Below are 25,048 nucleotides of genomic sequence, written 5' to 3' on the forward strand. Positions count from 1 at the left end.
CTTAAAAAACAAAATCATGAAGAGTAGGGTGCTGACAGACACATTGTGTTATAGCAAGGGTGGCTAACACACGCCCAGAGGCTCCATCCAGCCTCCAAGGGATTTTCTGTGGTCCCCTACTCCAATCTGTCTTATTGTTATTATTACTGCTCCTATGGGTCCCCTGTCGTGATGCCCTAAGGTTTGTTGTAGTCCCTAAAGGGACTATGTGCCCCCAGTCCATTTTGTCATTTAAAAAACACACAAAAACCTGACCATTCCAACAGGTCCCATGCACTTATTCTATGATGCCAAAATGTTTATGACCCCAAGATACACCAAGATTTGTCTTTAATTGTTAAAAATTAAATCACCACACACCCATCTATACTTTGGCCCACATGAGGACTGACCTCTTGGCCTTAAAACGGGTTAGGCACTCACGCTATAGAGTAAACTCATTCTATGTAGACAACTTTATCATGAAAATGTCCTGTTTTACTATGATTTAAGCCTAGAAAATTTGATCCATTATTTAAACATTTAAAATTTAATAAGGAAGCACACTTCTACTATTCCTGTATTATTCTAGGCTTAACAATTGAGCATTTTCCAATATGCAGCCCACATTCTCCCCAAATGTAGCAACACAATATGACCAAACTCAGTATAATGTTACAAAATGGAAACATAGTAAAAGCACGTAAAAAAGGATTTCTTTACCTTGCAGAATACCTAGATCTAATACAAATTATGATATTATCTCACAGATTTCGAGGAAGTATGCAATGGCTTACCATCCTTTGCCGATTTTGTAACCAGCAACCCACAGTCAATAACTCGCACATCTGCATATGGCCTGCTGGCAGTATCAGTTTTCAGATTTTCTATTTGTTCTATTACTTCAAAACCAGAAATAACCAATCCAAAGACAACATGTACACTGCAGAAACAGAAGATGCAAAAAAGTGCACTGGTTTATATGCCAGCAGTAATTGCTTGGAGTGACTTCATGCAACAAATGTTATCCTTAACACAGAAAATTCATTTAAAAAGAGGTTGTGTTAAGAAAGCTTTAAAATTATTGGCAAAATGCAGAGCCAATATGCTATGCCCTGTTACATGTTTTATGTCAGACACATATGGAGTCACACATTGCACACTTTTAATTACACACAGAGGTTGTTTTTAAGGTGAAGTAAATTGGGCTTTTTAAAAAGCAGTTTTTGCCTATCCTGCTCATTTTCTTTATGTGTTCAGACTGTCCTTCCTACAGCAACCAATATGTTTCTCATGTGAATATCGTAAAGAAACTAGGAGAGGCATTATTGCCCTTTTAATTTTAGAATAACAACTCTAAATGATCTTATATGATACAAGGATAAAAAGTGGGGTGGAAGAACAGAACCACCATGTACAATTTACAGAATCCACTGAACTTTAGGACTGAGCAGAGATTTGAACCTTCCTAGTTTAAAAGTCCATGTTCAAGAGAAATTTCCAGTTGATTTGGCCCAAATGGCCCTAAAGTGCAAGAATACAAATATCTGTATCTTACCCATCAAGATGAGGAGCAGGCTTTGTAGTTCTGCTTAACATCAACATAAGACGATTTTTTTGTGTGTGTGGAAAAAATCAGTTGTTCAGATGAGGAGGTAAAAAGGCAGAGTGGCACATAAAACAAAAAAGGAAGGAAAAAAACAGGGCCAAGTTAATAATTTTTGCATACAAAGCTTAAGATTCATATGAAATTCAGGAAATGGAATATATTTCAATAATTACTATTACTACAGCATAAAGCCACACTTCAGTTATTCCTCCAGGCAATATGCATGCAGACAGAGCACATACGTGAATAGCTCAGTTTCACTGTGGCTGATATTGGGCAAATAACTGTACATGTGCACAAATTTCATCTATTGAAACAAGATTCATACTGCTCTACTGCACAGCATTGCCATCTGGTTCTTACCAATAACACTAAAATGCGGCAATAATAATTTAGGTGCTTGTATCTACACCGTATGCTACACAAAACTTTAATTATTAGACAAAAAAAAGGGGATAAAATCAGTTTCTGCAAAACAAATTGGTTTCCCGCTATTCTTCTGGCTCTGCAAATCAGCTTCAAATCTTTTCACTAGAGACTGGTCTACAGCCACTGTTCTAGAAAAGGATCGGTAAAATTTATAGACAGTCAAGTAACGCCAAAGGCTAGCACTGAAATCTTGTTGACATCTAATCACAACTAAGTCCCACTGAATTCAATGGGGCTTCCATCCAGGTAAGTTTGCATAAGACTGCAGCCTTAGCTGAGACTCTTAATTTATTGAACTCCAAGTCCTGTTTCTGTCTACTCCTACAATGGCTTGTATTTTAAGGAGTTTAAAAAAATAATAATCAGGAGGTAAATGCTATATTTGAAATTTCATCCCTCTAAACACCATACTGGTCACTACTAAACCCCTTCAAGTCATACATTCCAACAGTTCCCATCTGTCAATGGCTCAATAAGAGGATGATACAACAGATTTCAGGGGGAAAGTTATAACCCAAGTATAGCACACACCCCTTCTGCATACCACGCAGAGACTTTTTGTCACAAAAAGCAAGAACCGCCGCTGAGTTCATTATTTTGATTAAGAGTCCTCCTCCTAAGTCCTCTTAACTTACGTTCCACTCTTCAAGATAATCAAATATTCCTGTTAAAAGTTTCCTATAAACCAGCAGGTTCGTTATCAGGGTCCACTGTTCTTGGCTGGCTTTGGTAAGCAAGTCAAAAAGCAGTGCTTGTTTGAGTGCCTTGCCTGAACAGCAGCCAAAGGAGCCTCCTGCCTCCCTAGAGGAAAGAGGTTCGGAGCTTGCCCATCTGGTCTCTGCTTCACCAGGGGGCTCAAGGCACTGTCACCAAGCAGCAGCCAAGGACTCTTCCCATTTGTTCTGGAGTAAGAAAGGGTGGCAGGCTTACTGGCCTGGCCCTGCACTGTGGGAGGTGGGGCAAGACTGCTGTACAGCAATACTGGGACCCTCAGTGGCCAGACAGCAGTGGTATAAAACATGGTGAGCAGAAATGTGGAAGGAAGGACAGAAAGTTTTGCACCGCACAAATCTGAACGTGGGAAACCTGTGATTTGCTATACGTCCTGAAAGACATCTGGCTACCCCTGAGCAAATGCTTACCTTTCAGAGAACTATCCAGAACAGTGAATATTAAGCAGGTGGTTAAGTGTTCCTGACACCAATGAACACTGAAAAACTAGTGAAGGAGCACAATGTGCTACCAAGTATTACCTTGCTGGTACTAGGCTTTGGGCATCCTGTTATGATTACTGTTGTTCCAACTATGTTGGTAATGCACAGCCAACATCCCACCAGTATTATGTATGAACCGCCCTTCAGTAAAAGGGATGATCATTTTGATAATTTGATTCTTTAGAGAGCTCAAATGGTGCAGTATGTGATATACAGGAACTTGAATTACAAGTTCAAGTTTTACTGCATCAATGGATGCACTGGGTAGCTACTGGCAAGTCACTCAGTCTCGGTTCCCTTATCAATAAAATGGAACCAATCTAGAAGAGCTGCTGCAAGGATGAATAATGCACACTGTGAAACAATCCACATTCTATGAATTAAAACAGAAGTTTAAGACAAGTTTGATTACAATTCATAAAATAGTTACCAGAAACTACAGTCCAAACACCACCAGCTTCCAAATGGAAGTCTGATAATTAACTATTAAGGGTTTGAATATTTCACCATAAAATAGTATTTCTTACCTAAATGTTTAAGAGATTTTAGAATATTTTCACTACACAGACATTATTAACATTTTCAGGAAGGTATTGAGGAAGACAGAAGTGCTCTGACCGACAATTAGAATAATTTTTATTTGTTTATTTATCCCCCTCCCCGTGCTTTAGATATTCTGATAAACTTGAAACTTTGTATTTGCATGTTGTTAAATAAGATGGCAGGTGCTTGTAAATACAATGTTTTAACCAATGTTCCTTCCTTCCTCTGGAAGTCCATTATAGAATTGCAGTTTAAGAACACAAGCTGGTGACGTACCCATTCCACAGATTTTCAAAGGTGTAAGCATAATTTCATCCTAGTGAAAAGCACTGCATAGAGAATGTTGCTTGTTCCTCTTCCCCCAAAAAGCAAAGCAACTAGCTTTCTACAAGTAATTAATATATTTTGATATTTTATCACAAAATAACACCTTGGGGTTTTTCCCCCAAGCCGAGAGAATGAATACTTATTTAGAGGTTAAAATAGTGTTGTCATATAGACCAAACTGCTCTGCTCAAAACAGGTACTTCCCCCCAAGAAGAACTTCAATACCACAAGATTTAATGCACATATGATCAGAAAAGGACAAGAAAGACAGAAAAAAGAGAAGAGAAAGAACACAGCCTTAGAGGAATGAGACATTACCTTTGGAGCGCACGATGTAACACTGTTTCTGTAAATTTTACACAAAAATGGCAAGAAATAAATTGTAGTACAATTCCAGACAAAATTGAGTCTATGTTTAATACAAATTTAAAATATTTTTCAAGTGAATGCAGTTTTCAAAGTGTATGCAAAACCAAGAACACTTTAAAAAGAAGGGCTCTAAATTTTCTTCATGTTCATATTTAGAAGGTTAAAGTAAGTTGAGGGTTATACCAGTAAAGATATATCTTGCTTATGTACTGAAGTGTCACTACAAACAATGCACTCTATTAAACCTTTGCCTAGAAAAGATCTTTTTACTGAAAATTTTCAAGAGTATGCAATGCACATGTGTAGAATTCAGTGTAAGTGATTTTGGCATCTGAGGATGAATTTGTATTGTACAGGATATTATGGGTTGTATCCAATGCAAGTCAGACTCCAAGTAGACCCACTGAAATTAATATACATGACTACCTTAGGTCTACTAAATTTAAGTTAGCTGCAACCCTATACCCCTGTTATAAGAGACCATTGAAAGGAAGATAAGCTAATGAAGAATGTTAAAAACACAAAAGTCCATACTTTCTTGAGTAACTATGGACACTCATTTTAAAGTCTTTTTCACCTGACAGAAAGAAACTCTAGCAGTACAGAAAACATTATAGGCAGTAAAGCTTTAACATACAAAAAAGCCAATCATATGAAAAGAGACAGCATTCCCTAAACTTAACATTTTGTACTGGAGGTGTTACTGTTATTCTTTCAATACATCAAAGATTACCAGCAAGCATTTTTGAAGAGATCCTTTATCACTTATATTTATTTAAAATAATTTATATACCGCTTAATTGTAAAAACGTCTAAGCGGTTTACCTGAAATACAATTCACTAAGACTTACAGGCCTGGAAGTCCTTGTTAAGGACTTCCTGTGAATAAGCAGTGTTGTGAACCAGCACTCATTGATTCTTGGGGGTGGGGAGAATGAGAGCTGGTCTGCACGTAACGCTAAGCCAAGGCTTGTGGTTTGTTCTTCTGGTCTCCAGTCGAGTCAGAGCAAAACGAAACAGGAGTGATTCAGAATTATGTACTAGCAGACTGCTTATTCACAGAAAGGCATTAAGCCACAAACCATGGTTTATTGTGATGTGTGTATCGGCCCATGTATCACACCAAACACACTGGGTCAGTTTTATTTGAATTTACTCATTACAGCAATTCAGCTGTGTTATTCATATTTAAGTTGAGCTGAACAGAACTGTTTAGATGTTAAGAAAGTAGGAATCAATCATTTCTTAATGGTGTGAGAAATATTGTAGGAGAGCTACACTAAAAGACCTTGCACCGTGAAATTAACTGCTCCAAGAAATGCACTACTGTGCGTACACAGCAGCTTTCATCACAAGCAAGACCAGGTACACCAGCCGTAAAATCCATTGCTTTAGATTTCTCTTAGTAGAATGCCACCGTCCACAAATGAAAGCACAAAGTAGAAAAGTCACAAGGTTGAACACTCCCAAAACACAATCCCTGTCCACCATAGCTCTAGAATCTAAAAATTTTACCTCCCCACCCTCCAGCTACATTTTAGAAAAAGCTGTAGAACTGTTCCAAATACTTGCAGCTGTTCATAAACTAAGCTTCAGCAGATTTAACTGCATGCCAGTTGCATGTTTGAACAAACACTGAATTATTACAGCAGTGTTTAAAGGCCAAATATTTACTTATTGTTTTGTGTGTGCATGCACAAGGGGTAAGGAAAATGTGCATTCACATACTCATGCTATAATCTATTTTAGGTATTCCCTCAGCTTGTGTGCACGCAGCTGAATATTCTAACACCCTCCACCACCTCCCTTTTAACAGCAGATCTTCCTCTAGGGCATATCACAAAACGTCTTTTGGAACTCGACTCAATTCCAGAACTGCAAGGTACTGTGGAACCTGGACAATATGGCTTAAAAGCTGTACTTCCTGGCCTGATTGAAAACATTGTAGCTCAGTATACAACACTTAAACACATCCTTATGAGACTAGTAACTCGTGAAAATATTTACAAAACATTGGGCCAGGATCCTAACAGCTCATAGTGTAAACAGAATACCTTCCACTCACAGGGGAAACTTGCTGATTTTTTGTTCCATCTACAGTCCTTCATTCTGTGTTCCTGATCTTCAGCAAGAGATTTTCGAGGGAGCTTTCACAAAGCACTGTAAAACCCCCCTTTTGTATGCAGGAGTTCCACACGTGCTCCTTTAATTCTCATAAAATATATCTTTACTGTCTTTAAAAAACCAAAGCCACAAAATCTGTGGGGCTCCTGGTATAAAAAGTAGTTTTGTTAATAGCCTAAGACTGATAACTTAGTAGGGCTGTGCAATGGTCACAAGAGTCAACTTTTTATCCATGGCTTTGGGAAGGAGCCTGATCTGTTCTGGAGGTCTGTTACCCCAAGGGCAATTGGCTAGAGGGGCTTCTGCCCCTGCTCTGCCTAGTCTTCACCCATGTGGAGAGGAGGTTTCTCTCCATTGATTTGCACAGAGCAAGAGCGGAGGCAGACAGGTGTGTGGGTCCTCCCTCAAATCATTGTGAATGGAATGCCATGCGAAAATATTTCAGTTTTTAAGAACTAGACTTGTCAGTCAACAATACCCTCCAACCTGTCCAATTCTCCTCTTGACTTCAGAGTGTTAACCTATTCAGCTTGGTGTCTCTCTCTCTCTGTCTCTCTCTGTCTCTCTCTCTCTCTCTCTCTCACACACACACACACACACACACACAGAAAGAGAGAGAGAGGCCACTGTTTTAAAACTGCAGGATTTGGGGGCACTAAAAGTTTACACAGCAACTCAAGAATTAGGGATCTCTGATCCAACTTGAGACATCTTATTAAGGCCCTAATATAAGTCAGGTGTTTGAAAATCTTACCTGAATCATCCCTATTCATCTCATAATTCAATAACTACATAGAGTCAATGCACACCCCTACAATCTAGTGTGTGCTGAAAGTCAGCCTGCATCCACCTACATAGTCCTTTCAGACTGCAAAGCAGGGGTGTTAATTCTATGGGCACGGAGAGGTGTGAAGACATGAAAATATTTCAGTGTTTCCTAGAAGTTTCCTAGATTTCCAAAAAGCGTGGTGTTGTTGTTTTTTGTTAAAAAAACAGAATTTAAAAGAGAGAGATTTCTGGTGCGCGCACGCACACAGACAAAAATACTGTTTGGGGAGTTCACTGGAAGTAGCTACTAAGAGGGAAGCACCTAAAAATAATGTTCGCATACTGCACTTAAAAGGTTAAGGTACCCCCTGACCGTTAGGTCCAGTCGCGGACGACTCTGGAGTTGGCGGTCATCTCGCTCTATAGGCCGAGGGAACCAGCGTTTGTCTGCAGACAGCTTCTGGGTCATGTGGCCAGCATGACTAAGTCGCTTCTGGCGAACCAGAGCAGCGCATGGAAACGCCATTTACCTTCCCGCTCGAGCGGTACCTATTATTCTACTTGCACTTTGACTTGTTTTCGAATTGCTAGGTGGGCAGGAGCTGGGACCGAACAATGGGAACTCACCCCGTCGCGGGGATTCGAACTCCCAACATTCTGATCTAGGCTCTGGTTTATACCACAGCGCCACCCGCGTCACCTCTAAATTATAATCATTTGCATCCATGTAGGCTAGGAGTTTCAGCTGCAATTCTGTGCACATGGAACTCAAGATGTACAGGAGCTGTTATAGGTCCATGCTGCCTCTCTGCTCAGAGCAACACTGCTGACCCTGATGCAGCAGGCTTCTTGGGAAGTCCCCTCTGTACCTCATCTGCACCAACTACTTACTCTTTCCCTGTGGATGCAATGTGCTCAACACCAGAGCACTCAACTCCTGATTTTGAAGTTAACAGCTTTCAATAGCTGCACAGAGGTAATACAGAGGTCGCTCTGCTCTCCTTGTGCCAGAGATGCATCCATCTTTTTAAAACTCATAGAGCCTAAGCTACTCAACCCTTTCCAGTTCAAATATCAATAATGTGTAAGGAGCCCCCAGAAAAGATGGCAAATGATTACAGTCCTGGAAATATGACATCTACTGGGATCAGTTTCTATATGTATGAAACTGAGAACCGTGTCTACATAAAATTAAATTTTCCCTGATCTCATGGATTAGAGTGAAATATAAACCTATTTATTATCGGCATTTTACAGAATTAAGACAATTTAAACTCTGGTGTTGGCTGTTATTAAAAGCTGGTCTTTAAGATCCAGCTCCTAATAGTTTGCCTATTAATCAAACAATCCTGCAGGTAATATGAAAGAAACTTTAGAGCCCATTGGTAGCTTCTTGATCAATGTACTATCAGTTGTTATTTCTCTAGTTCAGATAAGCTTAAAAATGGAAAAAGTGTGAGCAAGAGAGAAGGTAGCAAGGATAGTGAACAAACTGCTTGTGCTCAGGACTAAATATACGATTAATCCAAGTGTTAAGTTTCAAGAGAAGCCATCTTTCTGCCAAACTAGATAAACAGAATTCACAACAAACCTACATCTCTTTGCCCAATGAAGCAAATCCATTTCCAATCCTTCTTCTGGTTATATTCAATTTCCATTTTTTGGACTTTTTTTTTAGAAAAGGAAACAACCTAAATATGCCTCTTATCTGAACTTCATGAAGGCAGAGATATCTTGAAACAAGAAGAGTCTAGTCCTGGACAAGATACTCCTTTAACTCAGCTGTGAAGCGCCATTCATTCTTACCCAACAAGAAAGATGGCAAAGTTTATAAAGTTTTGAATAGCGCAACCTGGATTGCAATTCTTCTAAAGCACTTCTGAAAACACACCAGCTTGAAAACAAAAGAGAAAACCCAGATCCTCCTAAACACAAGTCTACAGTGAATAAAACTTGCATTTCTAAAAATGTTAATATAAAATAATGGAAGATATTTTAAATACCGAAAGGGGCACATTGAAAACAGAATGACTGGGAAGTCACTTCAGCTTAAGAGCTGTGCGGTACTCACAATATATTTATGAATCAGGGATGAAGTTTTGTTGATGAAAACTTGTGAAGTACATTACTTTGCCGTTCAGTTTACCTGTCCAAACTTAAAGTGATTTAAGATGTGCAGGATAACCCATTTGGAATGTCTGTACTATGTTATGATATCGAAATCTTTTATGATAAACCTAAAGTACTGTCAAAAGAAAAATTCCCTTCGAAAATTTATTTTACGTTTTGCAATTAACTCTGGTCAAGAAGATGCTTTGTTTTGTCTTCTCTTCCCTTTTATTGTTATCTTCAGAATGCAATAAAATGATTGTAAAAACTGTCATCAAGATGATCAGTCAGCTAGCATACATATATATTGTATTGAGTAGTCTGCTTTGGATGTTTCTCCCTATGCATTCTGGGAATCCATGGAAGGGAGCAGGACCCTCTGGTCCCATGCCCAGTATGAACATTCCTGCTTGCTCTGCTCCTGATTATATACAGGTAAAGGTACCCCTGCCCACACAGGCCAGTCTTGACAGACTCTAGGGTTGTGCACCCATCTCACTCTATAGGCCGGGGGCCAGCGCTGTCCGGAGACACTTCCGGGTCACGTGGCCAGCATAACATCGCTGTTCTGGCGAGCCAGAGCTGCACACGGAAACGCCGTTTACCTTCCCGCTAGTAAGCGGTCCCTATTTATCTACTTGCACTCGGGGGTGCTTTCGAACTGCTAGGTTGGCAGGCGCTGGGACCAAGCGACAGGAGCGCACCCAGCTGCAGGGATTCGAACCGCCGACCTTTCGATCGGCAAGCCCTAGGCGCTGAGGCTTTAACCCACAGCGCCACCCGCGTCCCCTCCTGATTATATAGAATCATCTAATCCAACTCCCCTCTATGGGTGTCAAACAAAGGTCTCAAAAACAGCCTCTGTGTATCTAGCTGTACATGTACAGATTCCCCTTTTAGACCTTTGGCAAATGAGAGAATGGAGGGATACTTCTGATACGGGCTTTTTAACAGTTCTGAGCTGAACTGGGACAAAATTTGTCACAGAAGTGGGATTTAAAAGATAATTTACTTGAATTATTTCAAAAAATACTATTTTTATGCTACAGAAATGCCAAGCAAATCCAATTACTCTAGAAAAAAGAATTGTTTTCTGTAATTTGTGAGATGAATGAGTTTTTGACTGCCCTTTGCTTTTTTCTGCAACAAATACTTTTGATGGTTGGTTTTGGCAATACCATCTTTCTCATGAACAGCGCTTCTTCATTTAAGAAAACTCAGCTCTCACAGTACATCTACTTACATGAAAAACTGGGAACCATTGGTATGTTTCCCTCTGTTTGCCATCGACAAAAGGAATGCTCTATCGTGTTTCAGAATAAAGTTTTCATCTGTTTCAAGAAAGAAGAAAAGACAGGCTAGTTAGCTTCTCTGGGCTGAATGAAGTACTTCAAAAAAGATCAGCAGCTTAACAAGGAGGAATTCTCCAGCTGTTCACCAGGGAAATTTGAAAACCACATAATAAGAGCAGATATAGGTTGTACAATCAACAAATTCGTTAAATAATACTTAGGAGTTTTGTTGTTAGTCATAACAGCTTTACAATTAAAAAAAAAAAGATTTTATCAAGCTGCCTTCGACTGTTAGCCTGCACATTGGTCCATTCAGTCTAGGTTTGTTTGCTCTGACAGGAAACAGATCTCTTGCAAATACTGGTATCTTGGACATGCAAACTATGCACACTATCACCAAACTATACCTGGATTGTTCAGTCCAACCCTACTGACTATGGAGAAGGGGGTCGGGAAATACCATAGGGCGGCTTTCCACAATTTAAGAAATTCAATGGTCACTTAATGCCCCCTTTCCTTTGTGAAATAAGACAACATATTTGGCTGACTCTAAGTATAGCCCTCTTCCATTCCAGGACTTAAAATGATGACAGCCCCCCTGGAGTACTAATAAATTAGCAATATATTAGCAACAGAGTAAGAATGGTGCTGGGTGGTAGTAATTCACAGACCATTAATGACCAGCATATTAAAAGGCTGAACTGCATAATTGCAGTGAGGGTTGGATACTTTTGTTTATAAAACCTGCCTTGAGTGCAATACTGACCATCTACAGAGAAAACAACACCCAAAACACATTATCTCTCAAAACCCACTTCAGGTACAGTTTTTCCACCAATTGCAAAAGCGAATGAAAATAATTTCCACAAAACAGAAGAGAAAGCCCTGTGCCCTCCTTTCAAGCTTTGGTCTGAGTACGTCGTTAGGAGTAAAACGTTAATTTGATGAAGGGTATAGAGGAGCCGAGCAAAACTAATTTTAGTCAGATAATCCCTTTCATATGCACACAAAAGTATAATTATGGCTGAACTGTTAAACAGCAAAGCTGCAAATACACAGTACCATAATATTTGTACTTACCCATCATAAAATCTTAGAGAAAAAGAACCAAAAACCTTTAGAATAAGGATTTGTCGATGCACTACTCTTAAAGACCAGTATCTGTTGCCACCTAACTATATTCAAGCATCCTTAGAGTTTAGCTTTGGTAAGCATGTTTTGATTTGGTGCATATTCCAACCAACCACTTTCAACACAAGTTTGCAACAAATATTACAACCAGAACCATCCAGTTTCTGTTTAAGAATCAATGACTAATAATAGGAAGCTCTTGGAAACAGTTCATTCACAGGTTTAGTAAAGAACAAACATAAATGTATTGCTCCTATGAAAAACAGCTACATGCTGGAAAATATTTTGAGAATTCAATATACATACAAACCTTGAAAGGGTGGGGGATAGGGGAAGGGGAAATGTTTCAAGACAAGTATTTCGAATCCCAATTATTTCTTTTGCCAAGGAGAAGACCACCTTAGAGTCTCTCAAACTATATTTAGGCTTTTCTCCAAACTATATTTACCCAGCCACAAATTCATTATCAGTGGTCCAAATGTTTATTAGGAAGGGGGCAGGGGAACAGTTTGAATTTGTGTTGAGCATTTGTCTCTTACCTTTTCATTTTGCAAAAGACCACATTCTCTATAAACAAAAGAATATGTTGACAGTTTTAGGCAGGAAGATAGGAGTTGTCATGAATCAAGTTGCCTAGCCTCCATGCTGAAGTCATGTTTAACCACTACATTAGCCGCAATAAGTTTTGACAGTTAATGCTAACATTACAATATATTCATTTACAAGTCATGCACATAGATAGTATCCATGCAACGTTACTTTCATGCAAAGGTGATCTAAGTAGACCTTCTCATTAAATGCATCATGAATAAAAACTCTCAAAACTGAAGCAAGAGATCAAGAATTATTAGACCTTACCTTTAAAATATCCTCCATAAACAGATTCACCTCCTTTTCCATTACCTAGTTATTTAAAAAGTATGCATTAAACCATGTCAAAATGGAATTATTCACATGGTTAGTATAGTGATAGGTCTGTGTACAGGTATATTTCTGAACTCTTGATGTGTAAAAGATTAAATAGGACCAGCTTAGTTAAATGTTTTAATTGCATAGTTTATCATTCAACCTCATGGTAAAGCTCAATTACAGAAAGCTTACAGCTAAATCGACTATCCAAAACAAAGCTAACATACAAGGATGGAAAGTTGCCCCAACACTTTGTTCAGAATCACGTATTTCAGTTTACTGTTGCAGGGGAACCTCCATCCAGATGTTGCCCGATTATACCCCTGACCACTGGCTATGCTGACTGAGATTGATGGAGTCTAACACCTGAAGAGCCACAGGTTCTCCATCCCTGCCCTAAATTCATTTGACACCAAGCAAACTCTCAGTAGTGGTGGACTCAGGCCAGAACAGAAGAGCAGCCAAGTGTGCTAACTGGCATGAGCCTACGATTTTGAAGGGAAGTACTACAAGTCCCCTTAGAAGAGGCAAAGGGGGAACCTTTGTAAATATTATTGAAATGGGGCCTATATTTTCCATCTGGCATGGGTGGACTTCACATTTACTTTCCAAGTAAGCCTAAAGGGCAGGATAAATGTAGGCGTTTTGAAGCAGGGGTGAAGAAACCCACAGCAACCAAAGTGCGGTTTAATGAACAGAGCAGTAGTGGACATTCACACTCCAATTCTGAACATATTATTCTAAGGGCCACTTAAGGTCACTTTACCTAACAATATTTCTTCACATTTCACTTGTGTGAACTTTCTGTGAGATGGCACATATGATTACCGCATGTATGTAATCCACTAGATCTACACTCAGCAGATTATGCACAACCATATGAATATTTCTGGCGACATTTGAAATTAAACAAATTGTCTTGTCAGTCAAAACACATCTGTGCCCAAATTCTAATCTGAACTTCTTCATGCATGAAGAATGCTACATGATAACATTCAGGAGCAATAAAGTTCTTACACCTGTGACTTCCATGAAGGAATTTTATCATGTCTGGGCATAGATGACTGACATGCCAATGTTTTAAATCTCAGATAAATGCAACAGCCCTGTTTAGGGAAGCTTTTAATGTTTGATGGATTACTGTATTGTAGTATTTGTTGGAAGCCGCCTAGAGTGGCTGGGGAAGCCCAGCCAGATGGGTGGGGTATAAATAATAAATTATTATTAACAATTAGCATCTCATCTTACTATTATATTGCTTTGAAGATGGATTAATTTTATTTAATTCTTTAATTTGTATACCACTCTTCCTCCCAAAGGAGCCCATTGCAGCAAACACTACTGTAGTAAAACTTCCAAGAAAAAATAATAAAATAAAAACCTAATTCTAAAAAAACACAAGGCAAATTTCCTCACTACTTGAGTGGGGCAGGGGTAGGTGGGATCATAATCTCTCTCAGACTCTACCTTCACTGAAGTCTCCTCCTTGTATCATGAAGTTTTTAACCACACGGTGGAATGTGGAGCCTTTGTAGCAGAGCTTTTTCCCAGTTGTTTTTCCAATTCCTTTTTCCCCTGCAGGGAGGAAACATATATAAGCGACTATCTCAAAAATTCCCAAAGCAATAATCTTGTTCTAAAGTTGAACAGAAATACAGAGCCAAGCATTAACACACTGCAAAATAATCGGGTTTATAGATAAAAGGAACACAGGTACTTTTTTACTATATACACCAAGATAGAGATTTGCCAATTCTTCTTCCACTCTTCCCTCAAGCTTTAACACTGCAAATGAGATGTGGCCAACTTCTAGGCTTTTAATGATCACATCAGCATTTTCTTCTTCTATCACTTGGCAGATGTTGTTTCCCTCCAGGGTTGTTTTCAGAAAGATTAGGAGAGTTTAAATAGGATTTAATCTCCTGGGCTCAAGAGAGATATCACATTCGCATTACCACAACAACTCCCATTTGGCAGATCTCTGGTTTTCAGTGCAAGGAGTAGTAGACAGTAAAAAGGGGTAACAAAACATGCAAAGAAGCCTCCTGTCAAATGCACCTCTGTCAGCAATTGTGGGCACTGGAATGAAGAAGCCACAAGTTACCTGAACATAGAAACAATTATTCAATAATGGAAATTATTCAATTATGGAAGAAAAGATTACCTGTACATAGGCAGAGAAAGTTTTTGCAAGTCCTTGGACACACATCAGAAAAAAGTTGAAATATGATACGACCAACTGTAATAAGAATAAATATATAGTTACTTTGCAATTTTGTAATATCCAGGATAAAATAGTGACATTTTCTCAGTGATTGTACTTCCATATATTCTTGCTGGAGATAAACAAAACACAATGCAAGTTTAGTTGTAATTATTTAAAAGGTAATTATTTGGAAAGTTTAAATGCAATGGCAAAAACAGAAGACTGAATGGACATGTATTCTGTCTCTCTGTCAGGAATAGCTGGGGTGTGGTGGGGTGGTATGTACAACCAGAGAGTAATGATGTGCTTGATTACCATTTTTATTTTCCACGGGTGATCAAGAAAGCCTGATTCTTATGCAGGGCTAATATTGATCCAAGTTATTATCTGTTATCCTTTAGTACACAACAGACTTAGGCAGTGGAGGGAAAAGGAGCCCAGGTAAGCACCTACTACAAAGTCGTCTCCCCAGAATATCTTCACTTCCTTTAGAACTCACTGATATATAGGTTGCCTTCAAGAGCCCTTGGTACTTTAGTACTTATCAGCAAAGCAACTTTTTCATTTGCGCATTACCTGAAGCTAGAAAAAATGCAAATGTAAGTGTTTCAGTGAATGTTAATAACAGTAGGCAACTGCACAGCCTGCTATAGCCTTCGTGTGTCCTGCGAGTCAGGGCACGATAAGAATGAGTAGGATTCGTGACCTAGGACCTGCCTTTGTTGGCTCCTCTACAACCTCCCCTCCCTGCCAGTAAGCATAATGGCATTAAAAGGGGAAAGACACTTATGAATTCTCATAACTGCTACTCTGCAGTGGAGCTTTGGATAAACCTGTGAAGAGTGGGCTGATTCCATGTTGCTGTCCCCAACAGCAGCCATTAGCTTACACTCATTCTACCCTTCTATCTCTTCCCAGTTGTGCAGGTTCCTGGCAGCAAGGAGAGGAGTGTTAAAGGATTTTCACAAGGGGCAGGAAGGCAGGCTTACAGCTTCAAGCATTCACCTATGCGGAAGTGAAATCCCCCCCCCCCCCCCAGACTTGAGTAACATCATAGGCATTTTCAACTGCAGAAAGCAAGTGGAAAAAATACCATACTATCTCAGTATCTCAGGTGTATAGTAAAGGTAGGGTTTTTTTTAAAATCTGAATTATAGACCTATCAAGTGTATATTAAAAAGGTAAGTTGTTCACAAAAAAGACCTCCACATGAAGAGAAAAGTAAAGCTTAGTCCTTCCTGATGCAGAGGTAACTTCTTTTAAGTTGCAACACTTCAGACTGCAAGACTGAATATTCTCCACACCAAGAACAAATGAGAAACAAAATCCGTTCATACAGAAAACACACGTCAGGGACAAGGTATTTTGCCTCATTTTTTTCCATCTGACGCTTGTGCGAACTAAGCCTGGGTGTTGCCCATCTCATATCATTCTTCCCCACCAACGAAGATCAGGAACTTTCCACTCAGCAATATTTTATTCCTCAGTATTATGGACCAAATACAGAAAAGTCTTTCTCACTACTTGGAAAAAAATTCACACCACTACTTTTAAATTACTGACCGTATAGTCTTAGAAATACTTTGAACATTAAAGTAAATGTGAGGGTAGGTGGAGGAGTAAGTAGTATATCAACTATACTACATTACTGATTTTAGAGAGGCCCTTCTTTATAACTTAATTTGAAACAAGTGTCCTTTACTTTTTTAAAAAAAAGTAAAAAGATTTAATACATGTTCTAATCAGTTCATGGGGCATACTTTTAGAACAGACTCAGAAAAGTATTCTGTAGAATGACTATGAAGCACATGAGGGTCTTTAAGAAAACCCTGATCACCTAATTGCTTCTACAACTCCGAAATATGAATCCCTGTACACTCTGCCACTTACTTCAGCTGCTATAATAAAGTTATACTAGGCACCCACACGAAGTCTGAGAACACACAATTTAGAAGTAGCTTTTTATATCTTTTAATTTTCTTACAATGACATGCAGACATGAGGTACTAACACCACTAGGACTACTCCTAAAGGATCTAATTTAGCACTATGGTAATTAGACTATCTTTAAAAGGTAAAGGGACCCCTGACCATTAGGTCCAGTCATGGCCGACCCTGAGGTTGCAGCGCTCATCTCGCTTTATTGGCCGAGGGAGCCGGCGTACAGCTTCCGGGTCATGTGGCCAGCATGACTAAGCCACTTCTGGCGAACCAGAGCAGCGCACGGAAAACGCCGTTTATCTTCCTGCTGGAACGGTACCTATTGATCTACTTGCACTTTGATGTGCTTTCGAACTGCTAGGTTGGCAGGAGCAGGGACCGAGCAACGGGAGCTCACTCCATCACGGGGATTCGAACAGCCGACCTTCTGATCAGCAAGTCCTAGGCTCTGTGGTTTAACCCACAGTGCCACCCGCTGCGTACATGCCAGTAAAATCCATTTATCTTCTACTGTAGGCAAGTCAAAGTGGAGAGATGGACAGTCTCATCTGAAATCCGTCCCTTCTCCTACTTAGATTTCCTGTCAGGTATACGTCACTAAATATTGCTTCTTACCCTCAAATGTTTCTTTCTCCTCGAGCAGGATGCTTCCCTTTCCACCCGAAAACACTACATACTGAAGAACTTACCAATGTTTTTTGAAAGAAGGTTATCACTAAACAGAAAAAGTGCTGAGCCCGTTTTATTATTCTAATGTATAATGTTTGCTCCATTAAAAGTGCATGAAGCAGTAAAAAAAGAAACTACTGCAACCACATAAGGCAAAAATAACCATAAAAAAATCAAATCAATATCCAAATACTTTAAAAGTAGTAACAATAAAACAAGACACTAAACAGAATCCAGAGCAGCATAGATGTTTCTGAAGGCCTGATATTTCTGGTAAATTTTCACTTGTCTTTTAAAGATTAGCAAGAATGTTTCAGACATCTGCATAGATCATTAATCTATACTGCACATACCATTTTCACTACTGTGAAATCTGGGCAGTCTAGCAAGCTGAGGTGTCTATAGTTGGGGGTCACCAATACAAAATAATGACCCCTACTTTCCCCACATACTGGTTACCACCATTTCCCTAAGCTACACTACTAACTTCAGCTGCTCAACAAGGACAGCTCAAGACTGCCTTCCAGATGTGACTAAAAGCAGAGTCCAAAAGATTTTGACTAAGAACAGATCATTCATCCATTCCTATAGCACTCTGTGTGAAGGAGAATGAATAGTACAGAATTACCACACACTTGGGGTGGTATTGAACCTCACTAATTTCTTCTCTGCCTGAAAAATGAAAGGAAATTGCAAATTCGAAATCTGCAGATAGGTAAAGGACAAGTGTTAGAAAGACCAAGTTAAAAAGAAAAACACACACTACACTATTAATAGCCTATTGAAATGAAATTCCTCTGCATCGCCTCTTCATTAAACTATTTGTGAGGGGGGCATATGATCTCTTACAAGTAATTTATCATACCAGTTCTTACAGGTAAGCATGTTCTAGGGATAGAAAACACTAAATAATTTCTCTGGTACATTAACTACTGGCAAGTAAGATAAGATGACATACAAAAAGAAAAAGACAGCTTTATAGTTAACATTTTGGGTTTTTGTCAGAATCATGACAATCCCAGCATTTATTAAAAAACAGTAAAATCCCAGTTCCCATTAATAAGGGGAAATGACAGATGTGAAGAAGTGCATGCCAGAAGAATTAAAATCAAAGTTCCTGGATGGAGATTCCTGCGGTTAAAAAACCATAAATATCACAGTACCGGTTGTGTGTTCTATATAAATATATATTCCACCTGATGGAGTATCAGCACCTTCCCCTGTTGCCTCCCACCAAGAGGGAACAACCCAGAAACCAGAAGAGAACATGACCACATATCCTTAAGAAACTTTACTTTTTGTGACCTTTGTCTGAGAAATGGGGTATAAATATAGTGAAGAATCACTTGTCAATGTTTTGCATGATTCTGCTTTCCCTTCTGGCCATGAGAGCAAACACATACTCTTTAGGAATTAGCATGCATCCTCAAAATTACATATACAGGCATCCCCCACTGCGTTCAACTTGGGTATGTTCAGCGTTATGCACTTGGCAAAATAATAAATAAATAAAAGCGGGTGGAACAGAAGCAGGTATCCAGGAAATTTGTTTTTTCCAATCTCACCCACCACTGAACCCGCTATACGCAATTTCACGTACACTTTCGGTACCCAGGAATATAACCCCCGTTTAAGTGGGGAGTCGCCTATACATCAATTTACAATATTTGCTCATCCTATCACACTGAGAGATTCTGGAGTTTACCCCCAGCAGATCTCTAAATTAACTCCTGCCTCTCACAATATACACATAGTTTTTAACATACAAGTGTTTAAACGCTACCCTATCAACCCCTCGCAAATTCAAATCCTTCCTTATCCCAATGTATATTTTTATCCCCCACCCAGCCACTCATTTGTAAAAAGCTCTCTCATCTCACAGGGATTACAGACAGGTTTTTACTACACCACCCTATAACACTGGTTCAGTTTATCTATTGATATTAAAATGCTTAAGACACCACATATAACTATTGAAACAATTCGCCAAGTCAATATACATGGCTAAAAATTAACAATGCCTATTATATATTCAAAGTGCTGCACAGAGGGGGGAAAGACAATTCCACAGTAATGTGAAATATGGCAGTCATCTATCTAGACATTTAACCTAATGGAAGACACTGGCAGCACATACTTCTGCTTCAGGGCTTGACCTAATTCAAACATCTTTTCAATCATACAGCAATCTCTGAGCCCCTCCAACTCTTACCTGGTTCCCGATTTATTTCTATGTCGAAGAAGCACTGAGGCCGATCCTGTGCCCCCATGGCAGCAGGAAGCCCAAGCACCTCTCCTCCTCACCACCTTGAGAAAAAGAGAAGCATTTCAGAATTCCAGCTGCTCAACAATAGTTGTATATAACGTCACAGAGAAGCTGAAGGCTATTTATTGTAGCTTGAAAACAATCCTCCACCCACATGACGTAGCAGCCAATGGTAAGTGGTACCGCAGATTTCACAGGAGCCACATGGAAATTACATTTTCTATTTTTAATGAAAAATTGAACAAGGGAGGAGACAAGCTCCCACATTCTGTTAGGAAGTAGAAAGAAGAAGAGCCTGCTAATTCTAGCACTAAGGATTCCAGGGCAGAGAACAATGGACTTCATTCAGCTTTTGGAACAGAGTATCATGCACTCAAGCCCCTTAAGGATTTTATGAGCGGAGTTGTATTATTTTAGCTTTCCTCATCTGCTAAACGGAAGAGCGAACACTTGCATCCCCAACTTTGTTGAGGAGGGAGTTTGCAAGGCAAATTGTATTTCCTTTCCGATCTGCATCACCTTAGAAAGAGGATGATAAAAAAATACTGCTCTCCTCTCTTTGGAATCTGCATGTGAGAGAGGCCCTTCCTAGTCCTTCAATAAGCTACCACAACTATTTACAACCTATTCCTACAAGCATTTTAAGGTGATTCAGTTAACATACTTAATATACTTAATAACACACAGCACATTTCTGGGGCATATGAAGGAGACATATGTCTCACTGCTTGGCATACTATGAACCCCATGAGAGCCGGATTAATTTATACACAGTAGCAAAACTTAGATTTCTCAATCCTGAGGAGGATGCGATTTATTCCAAGGACTAAATATTGTACTCTTTCAAGATCACACGGAAATGTGTTACTGTAAGCCCAAAAAAGCTTCCTCCTCTATAAATACCATTCAGAATGTCCAGAATTTTACTTTTTAATCTCATGTTTTAGCATTTCTGCATGTTTTAAAGTATGTTTGTCCTTCCCCACCCCCTTGATCTTACTTGATCTTTACTTTGCTATTGATTCTAGCCCTCAAGCAGCGTATATTTGTTTTATTAAACAGACAAAACCACGTACAAGTGGGGGAGGAGAGGAGGCCCTATAATTTCAAAAGGGAGCTGTTTCCGCTAAATGTTTATATTTTGGGCTGGCCGTCATCCTCAAGAGGGGAGGGCTCCCTGCAAGGGGGGGGGGTGAGGAACGGACCATGGGGCGTTTCCAAAGCAAGGCCTTTACTAGACCAACTCCCCACACCTGCCACCAAAACCACAATAACCCGAGGCCTTGGGGAGCTGCTGCCAGCCAGAGCCGACAACACTAGCCTAGATAAGGCCTGGGGAGTAAATAGCAAAAAATTAAAAAATGGGGCGGGAAGCCATTGTGCAAAAGCGGGTGGTGTGGAGATTCCCTGAGGAGAAGGGGGAGATTAAAGGCACCGGGGAAGTCAACCGCCCCTCGCCGCGAAGTCAGGGCGGCGTTTCTTACCTGGCCGCGCTGGTGTTGACGGAACCTGCTCTTTGTTTTCCCGCTCCCCACCCCAAAAGGCCCCCCTGCCCCGACCCTTTTTGCCCGCCTCCCCTCACCACCCAAGGGGGGCGGGAAACTCCACAAGGAGACGCAGCAGCCCTGCTACCCGACGGACGCCATTAACGGACTTCTCTGAGGAAACGGGGCGGCCCCGCCCACTCCGCCTCTAGGCCGCGCGAGCGCCCTTCCTCCCCGACCCCACCCTCTCGCAAGCCCATTGGCCAGCTGCAAAAGGTTCACGCCCCTTTCCCTCCTGCTTCCAATCGGTGGCGCCCTCTCTCTCTCTCTCCGCCCACCGCCGCAGCAAGCAGCGCCCCGCGAGGTGACGTTACCAAGCCCCGCCCCCCGTCTCACATAGGCAGTGAGTCCCCGCCCCCCCTGCTCTCCCTATTAGCAGAGAGCTTGGCGGGAGCGCTCGTGGAGTAAATAAATAAATAAGCGGGCGACGGCGGCGGCCACGTTGTAATATCGCGATAAAAAGTCTAGTCTCGCGGTTGTCCCCCTCCCGCCTTTTTGGGGGATGTGGCAAATACGTCAAGGGGGCGGGGATATCTTTGTAAATTATATTTCGTTTATCAAATGCTGTCTTCTTTAGGAAAGCAGATGCTTAAAATTAGGGTCGCCAGAGTGATTGGCATGTTTTGTTTCCCACAGCCCTCTCTCTCTCACACACACGTACACATGCGTGCAAACTGTTTCCTCGGTCTCGTTGCTTCTGGGCGTGTGCAGAGTGCCTTTCAGGAAGATTTTTTTAAAAAAAATGTCAGTTATCTGAACGTTGTGGAGGTTGCGCAGGTCAAAAGTCTTATTTGGGGAGGAAAAAGCATTCTGCGGCCTGTGTGCCTCTGAGCATGTGCAAAGTGCCCCCTCCTGCTGCCAACATAAAGGGCAAGGCTTAGGTGCAAACTTCTGGCCATGGCTTTACGCCCTTGCTGCATTAATGCTAAATGCAAAAAAAGTGCTGGCTTTATATCTTTCCATTCTGGAATGAAATTCCAAGCTAGGCCACGAAAACTGTTCCTGGAAATGTTAAAATGTTCTTGTTCTTACCCTGTTTTCCAATGTAGCATTGTAAACTGCTTTGAGGGTTGTCCCCAAGTTAAGTGGGGTACACATTTTATGAAAAAATACAGGACACTGCAAAAAAACCTGCTCCCACCCCATAATGAATAACCATCTAGATGCACCGTCAGTATTCCAGCTGCAAGTTAATGGGAGTTATTCCCAAATAATTGTGCACAGGATTGCATCTTTAAATGAGCAGCTTTCATTTCTGGGTGAAGACCTGGCATCCTTAAAATGCACATGCTATTGCCTTTGAAAACATCTCAGAAACTTCAGTTAGTACATAATACTAGCTTACTAAAAGAGCTACTGTACTACAGTATATATGAAGGACATCTTATCTTAATTTGATTATGAAGCTCAGTGCTGTGAAACAAACAGACAGGTCAGAGCAAAAAGCCTCCAGGGATCTCTTAAAGATACCTTGAAAAGGTGAAGAGGACTTAAAACATTTCCTTGCCATCTCTTGAGAGTTTTGTAATCTCGAAAGGACACTAATAGCCTGGGGAAATGGCAACTCAGTGGAAACGGAAACTAAACCATTCATCTCATGGATTTACATTGGTACAAATCCAGACACCAGGTGCCAACGAATAGGGAGGGTGAAAGTAAAGTGGCAGGGCTTTTTCAGAAAATTGTGTTTTTTTCTGAAAAACTGAACTGCCACTACTTTGTTATTGGCCTTCTGTGCAACTCTGCAACTTGTTGCAGGGGATCCAGCCTGACTGGCGCCAGAATTCCGGGGCCCACAAGCCCATTGTTGCTAGTTGGCCCCCAACACGCACCTGAAGACCTTCCCGTATTTTTTATTCTGCTTCTGCAGTAGCAGCAGAACGCATTGCCCTCCAGTGATGCTGGCACTGCCAGATGACTTCATTCGAGATTGTGTCTCTTTTTGGAAGAAAGGCTTGCAACTCAAACCATAATAAGTATTTTTTTGTAACATTCTTTCCCCTTACTGGAACTTCTACTGTTGTGTGGACACTGGACAATGTTTTCATGAGTATCACAGGCCTCTGCAGAACTGTGACTGGTATTGTTTCATAGAATCAACGCAACTAGCGCATGCACACACACACACAAATGCTTGCAGTATTTTGTGAGTCTACCTTGTTAAACAGGTAGCCAACTACAACTCCCATCAACCTCAGCCAACATCACCAATAGTAAAGGATTATGGAAGTTAGAATCAAACAACATCTGGAGGGCACCACATTGGCTACGCCTGTAAAAATTGCATATCATTTTTAAAAAATATTATGAATGTTAGAAGCTGGACTATCCTATGCTGTACCATCCAACATGAGTGGGGTATTCCTCTAAACCTCTTGAAGAAGAGGACATGGACATTTCAACCAAGATCTGGTTGGGAGAAGGATTAGACAGCATCTTAAAAAGCAGAGACATCACCTTGCCAACAAAGGTCCGTAAAGTTAAAGCCATGGTTTTCCCAGTAGTGATGTATGGAAGTGAGAGCTGGACCATAAAGAAGGCTGATCGCCGAAGAATGGATGCTTTTGAATTCTGGTGCTAGAGGAGACTCTTGAAAGTCCCATGGACTGGAAGAAGATCAAACCTCTCCATTCTGAAGGAAATCAGCCCTGAGTGCTCACTGGAAGGACAGATTATGAAGCTGAGACTCCAATACTTTGGCCACCTCATGAGAAGAGAAGACTCCCTGGAAAAGACCCTGATGCTGGGAAAGATGGAGGGCACAAGGAGAAGGGGACGACAGAGGACGAGATGGTGGGACAGTGTTCTTGAAGCTACCAACATGAGTTTGACCAAACCGCGGGAGGCAGTGGAAGACAGGAGTGCCTGGCGTGCTCTGGTCCATGGGGTCACGAAGAGTCGGACAGGACTAAATGACTAAACAACAACAACAACAAAAGCAGAAAATGAATCACTTATAAGAAAGCAACTCAGTGTAGTGCCTCACTGCAAGGAAAAGCATTGGCCTTCTGTTTTGCAAAGCGAGCTTGAGTACTTTGCTGCAGGTGGATCCATTAAGAGATAACGGATGAGAAGCACTTTGAACATTTCAGATAAGCTAAATAAATGTTAAGTCTTGTTATTGTTGTTCTGACTGCAGATGGAGGAGGATTAGTGTCATATAGAGTGACACTTGGAGAGAAATCCAGGAAAAAGAGAGAGACAAAGAAAGACTGTTCCCAATGAATGCTTTTATATGTGTTAACTATGCACTACAGGAGACTCTCAAAAGGCTTAGGCAGCCAAGGTCATTACCTTTCCCTTTTAATCACTGCTTTGTTTTATAGAGATAAAAAAGGCAGCAGCTGGCTTAAGAAGTATACGTATGTGGCATTGCATCATTTCAGATTTCACCAACCTGGTGCTCTCCAGATGTTTTGGACATCAACTCCCATCAGCCCTGCCAGCTTGGCAGTACTGCTTTGCAGCTGCTCAATGTAAGAAAGACAGAGGCAATGGGTTTGTTTTTTTAAGGGCAAGATCTACCGTAATTCCATATACCCCATTTAGTGCCCTAATTTTGACAGATGTTTAGACCAGAAATCTGCTATGAACATCCTTATACATGGGGCACTTCACA

The 25,048-nt window shown here is 40.6% G+C and overlaps 1 protein-coding gene across 6 annotated transcripts in view; it reads right to left on the minus strand.

The window, feature by feature from the left end:
- The window catches only part of NKTR (natural killer cell triggering receptor), a 36,101-nt gene extending 14,599 nt beyond the window's left edge, over nucleotides 1-21,502 (minus strand). Inside the window, exons 1-8 of one of the 6 annotated variants that reach the window (XM_028751002.2) lie at nucleotides 21,370-21,502; nucleotides 19,832-19,926; nucleotides 14,968-15,042; nucleotides 14,271-14,378; nucleotides 12,753-12,797; nucleotides 10,715-10,802; nucleotides 1,538-1,567; nucleotides 777-922 (exon numbers count right to left, since the gene is read on the minus strand). In XM_028751002.2, coding sequence (XP_028606835.2) covers nucleotides 777-922; nucleotides 1,538-1,567; nucleotides 10,715-10,802; nucleotides 12,753-12,797; nucleotides 14,271-14,378; nucleotides 14,968-15,042; nucleotides 19,832-19,889 — 550 coding nt within the window. In that variant the 5' untranslated portion in view covers nucleotides 19,890-19,926; nucleotides 21,370-21,502. Of the gene's footprint in view, nucleotides 1-776; nucleotides 923-1,537; nucleotides 4,219-4,419; nucleotides 4,542-10,714; nucleotides 10,803-12,433; nucleotides 12,462-12,752; nucleotides 12,798-14,270; nucleotides 14,379-14,967; nucleotides 15,140-19,831; nucleotides 19,927-21,369 lie in introns of those variants that run through there. The other 5 variants (XM_077936691.1, XM_077936690.1, XM_077936692.1 and 2 more) reach the window with 5 other exon arrangements.
- Between the last annotated feature and the right edge of the window lie 3,546 nt (nucleotides 21,503-25,048).

The sequence above is a fragment of the Podarcis muralis genome, chromosome 12 (genome assembly GCF_964188315.1).
Source record: "Podarcis muralis chromosome 12, rPodMur119.hap1.1, whole genome shotgun sequence".
In the NCBI taxonomy this organism is placed as follows: domain Eukaryota; kingdom Metazoa; phylum Chordata; class Lepidosauria; order Squamata; family Lacertidae; genus Podarcis; species Podarcis muralis.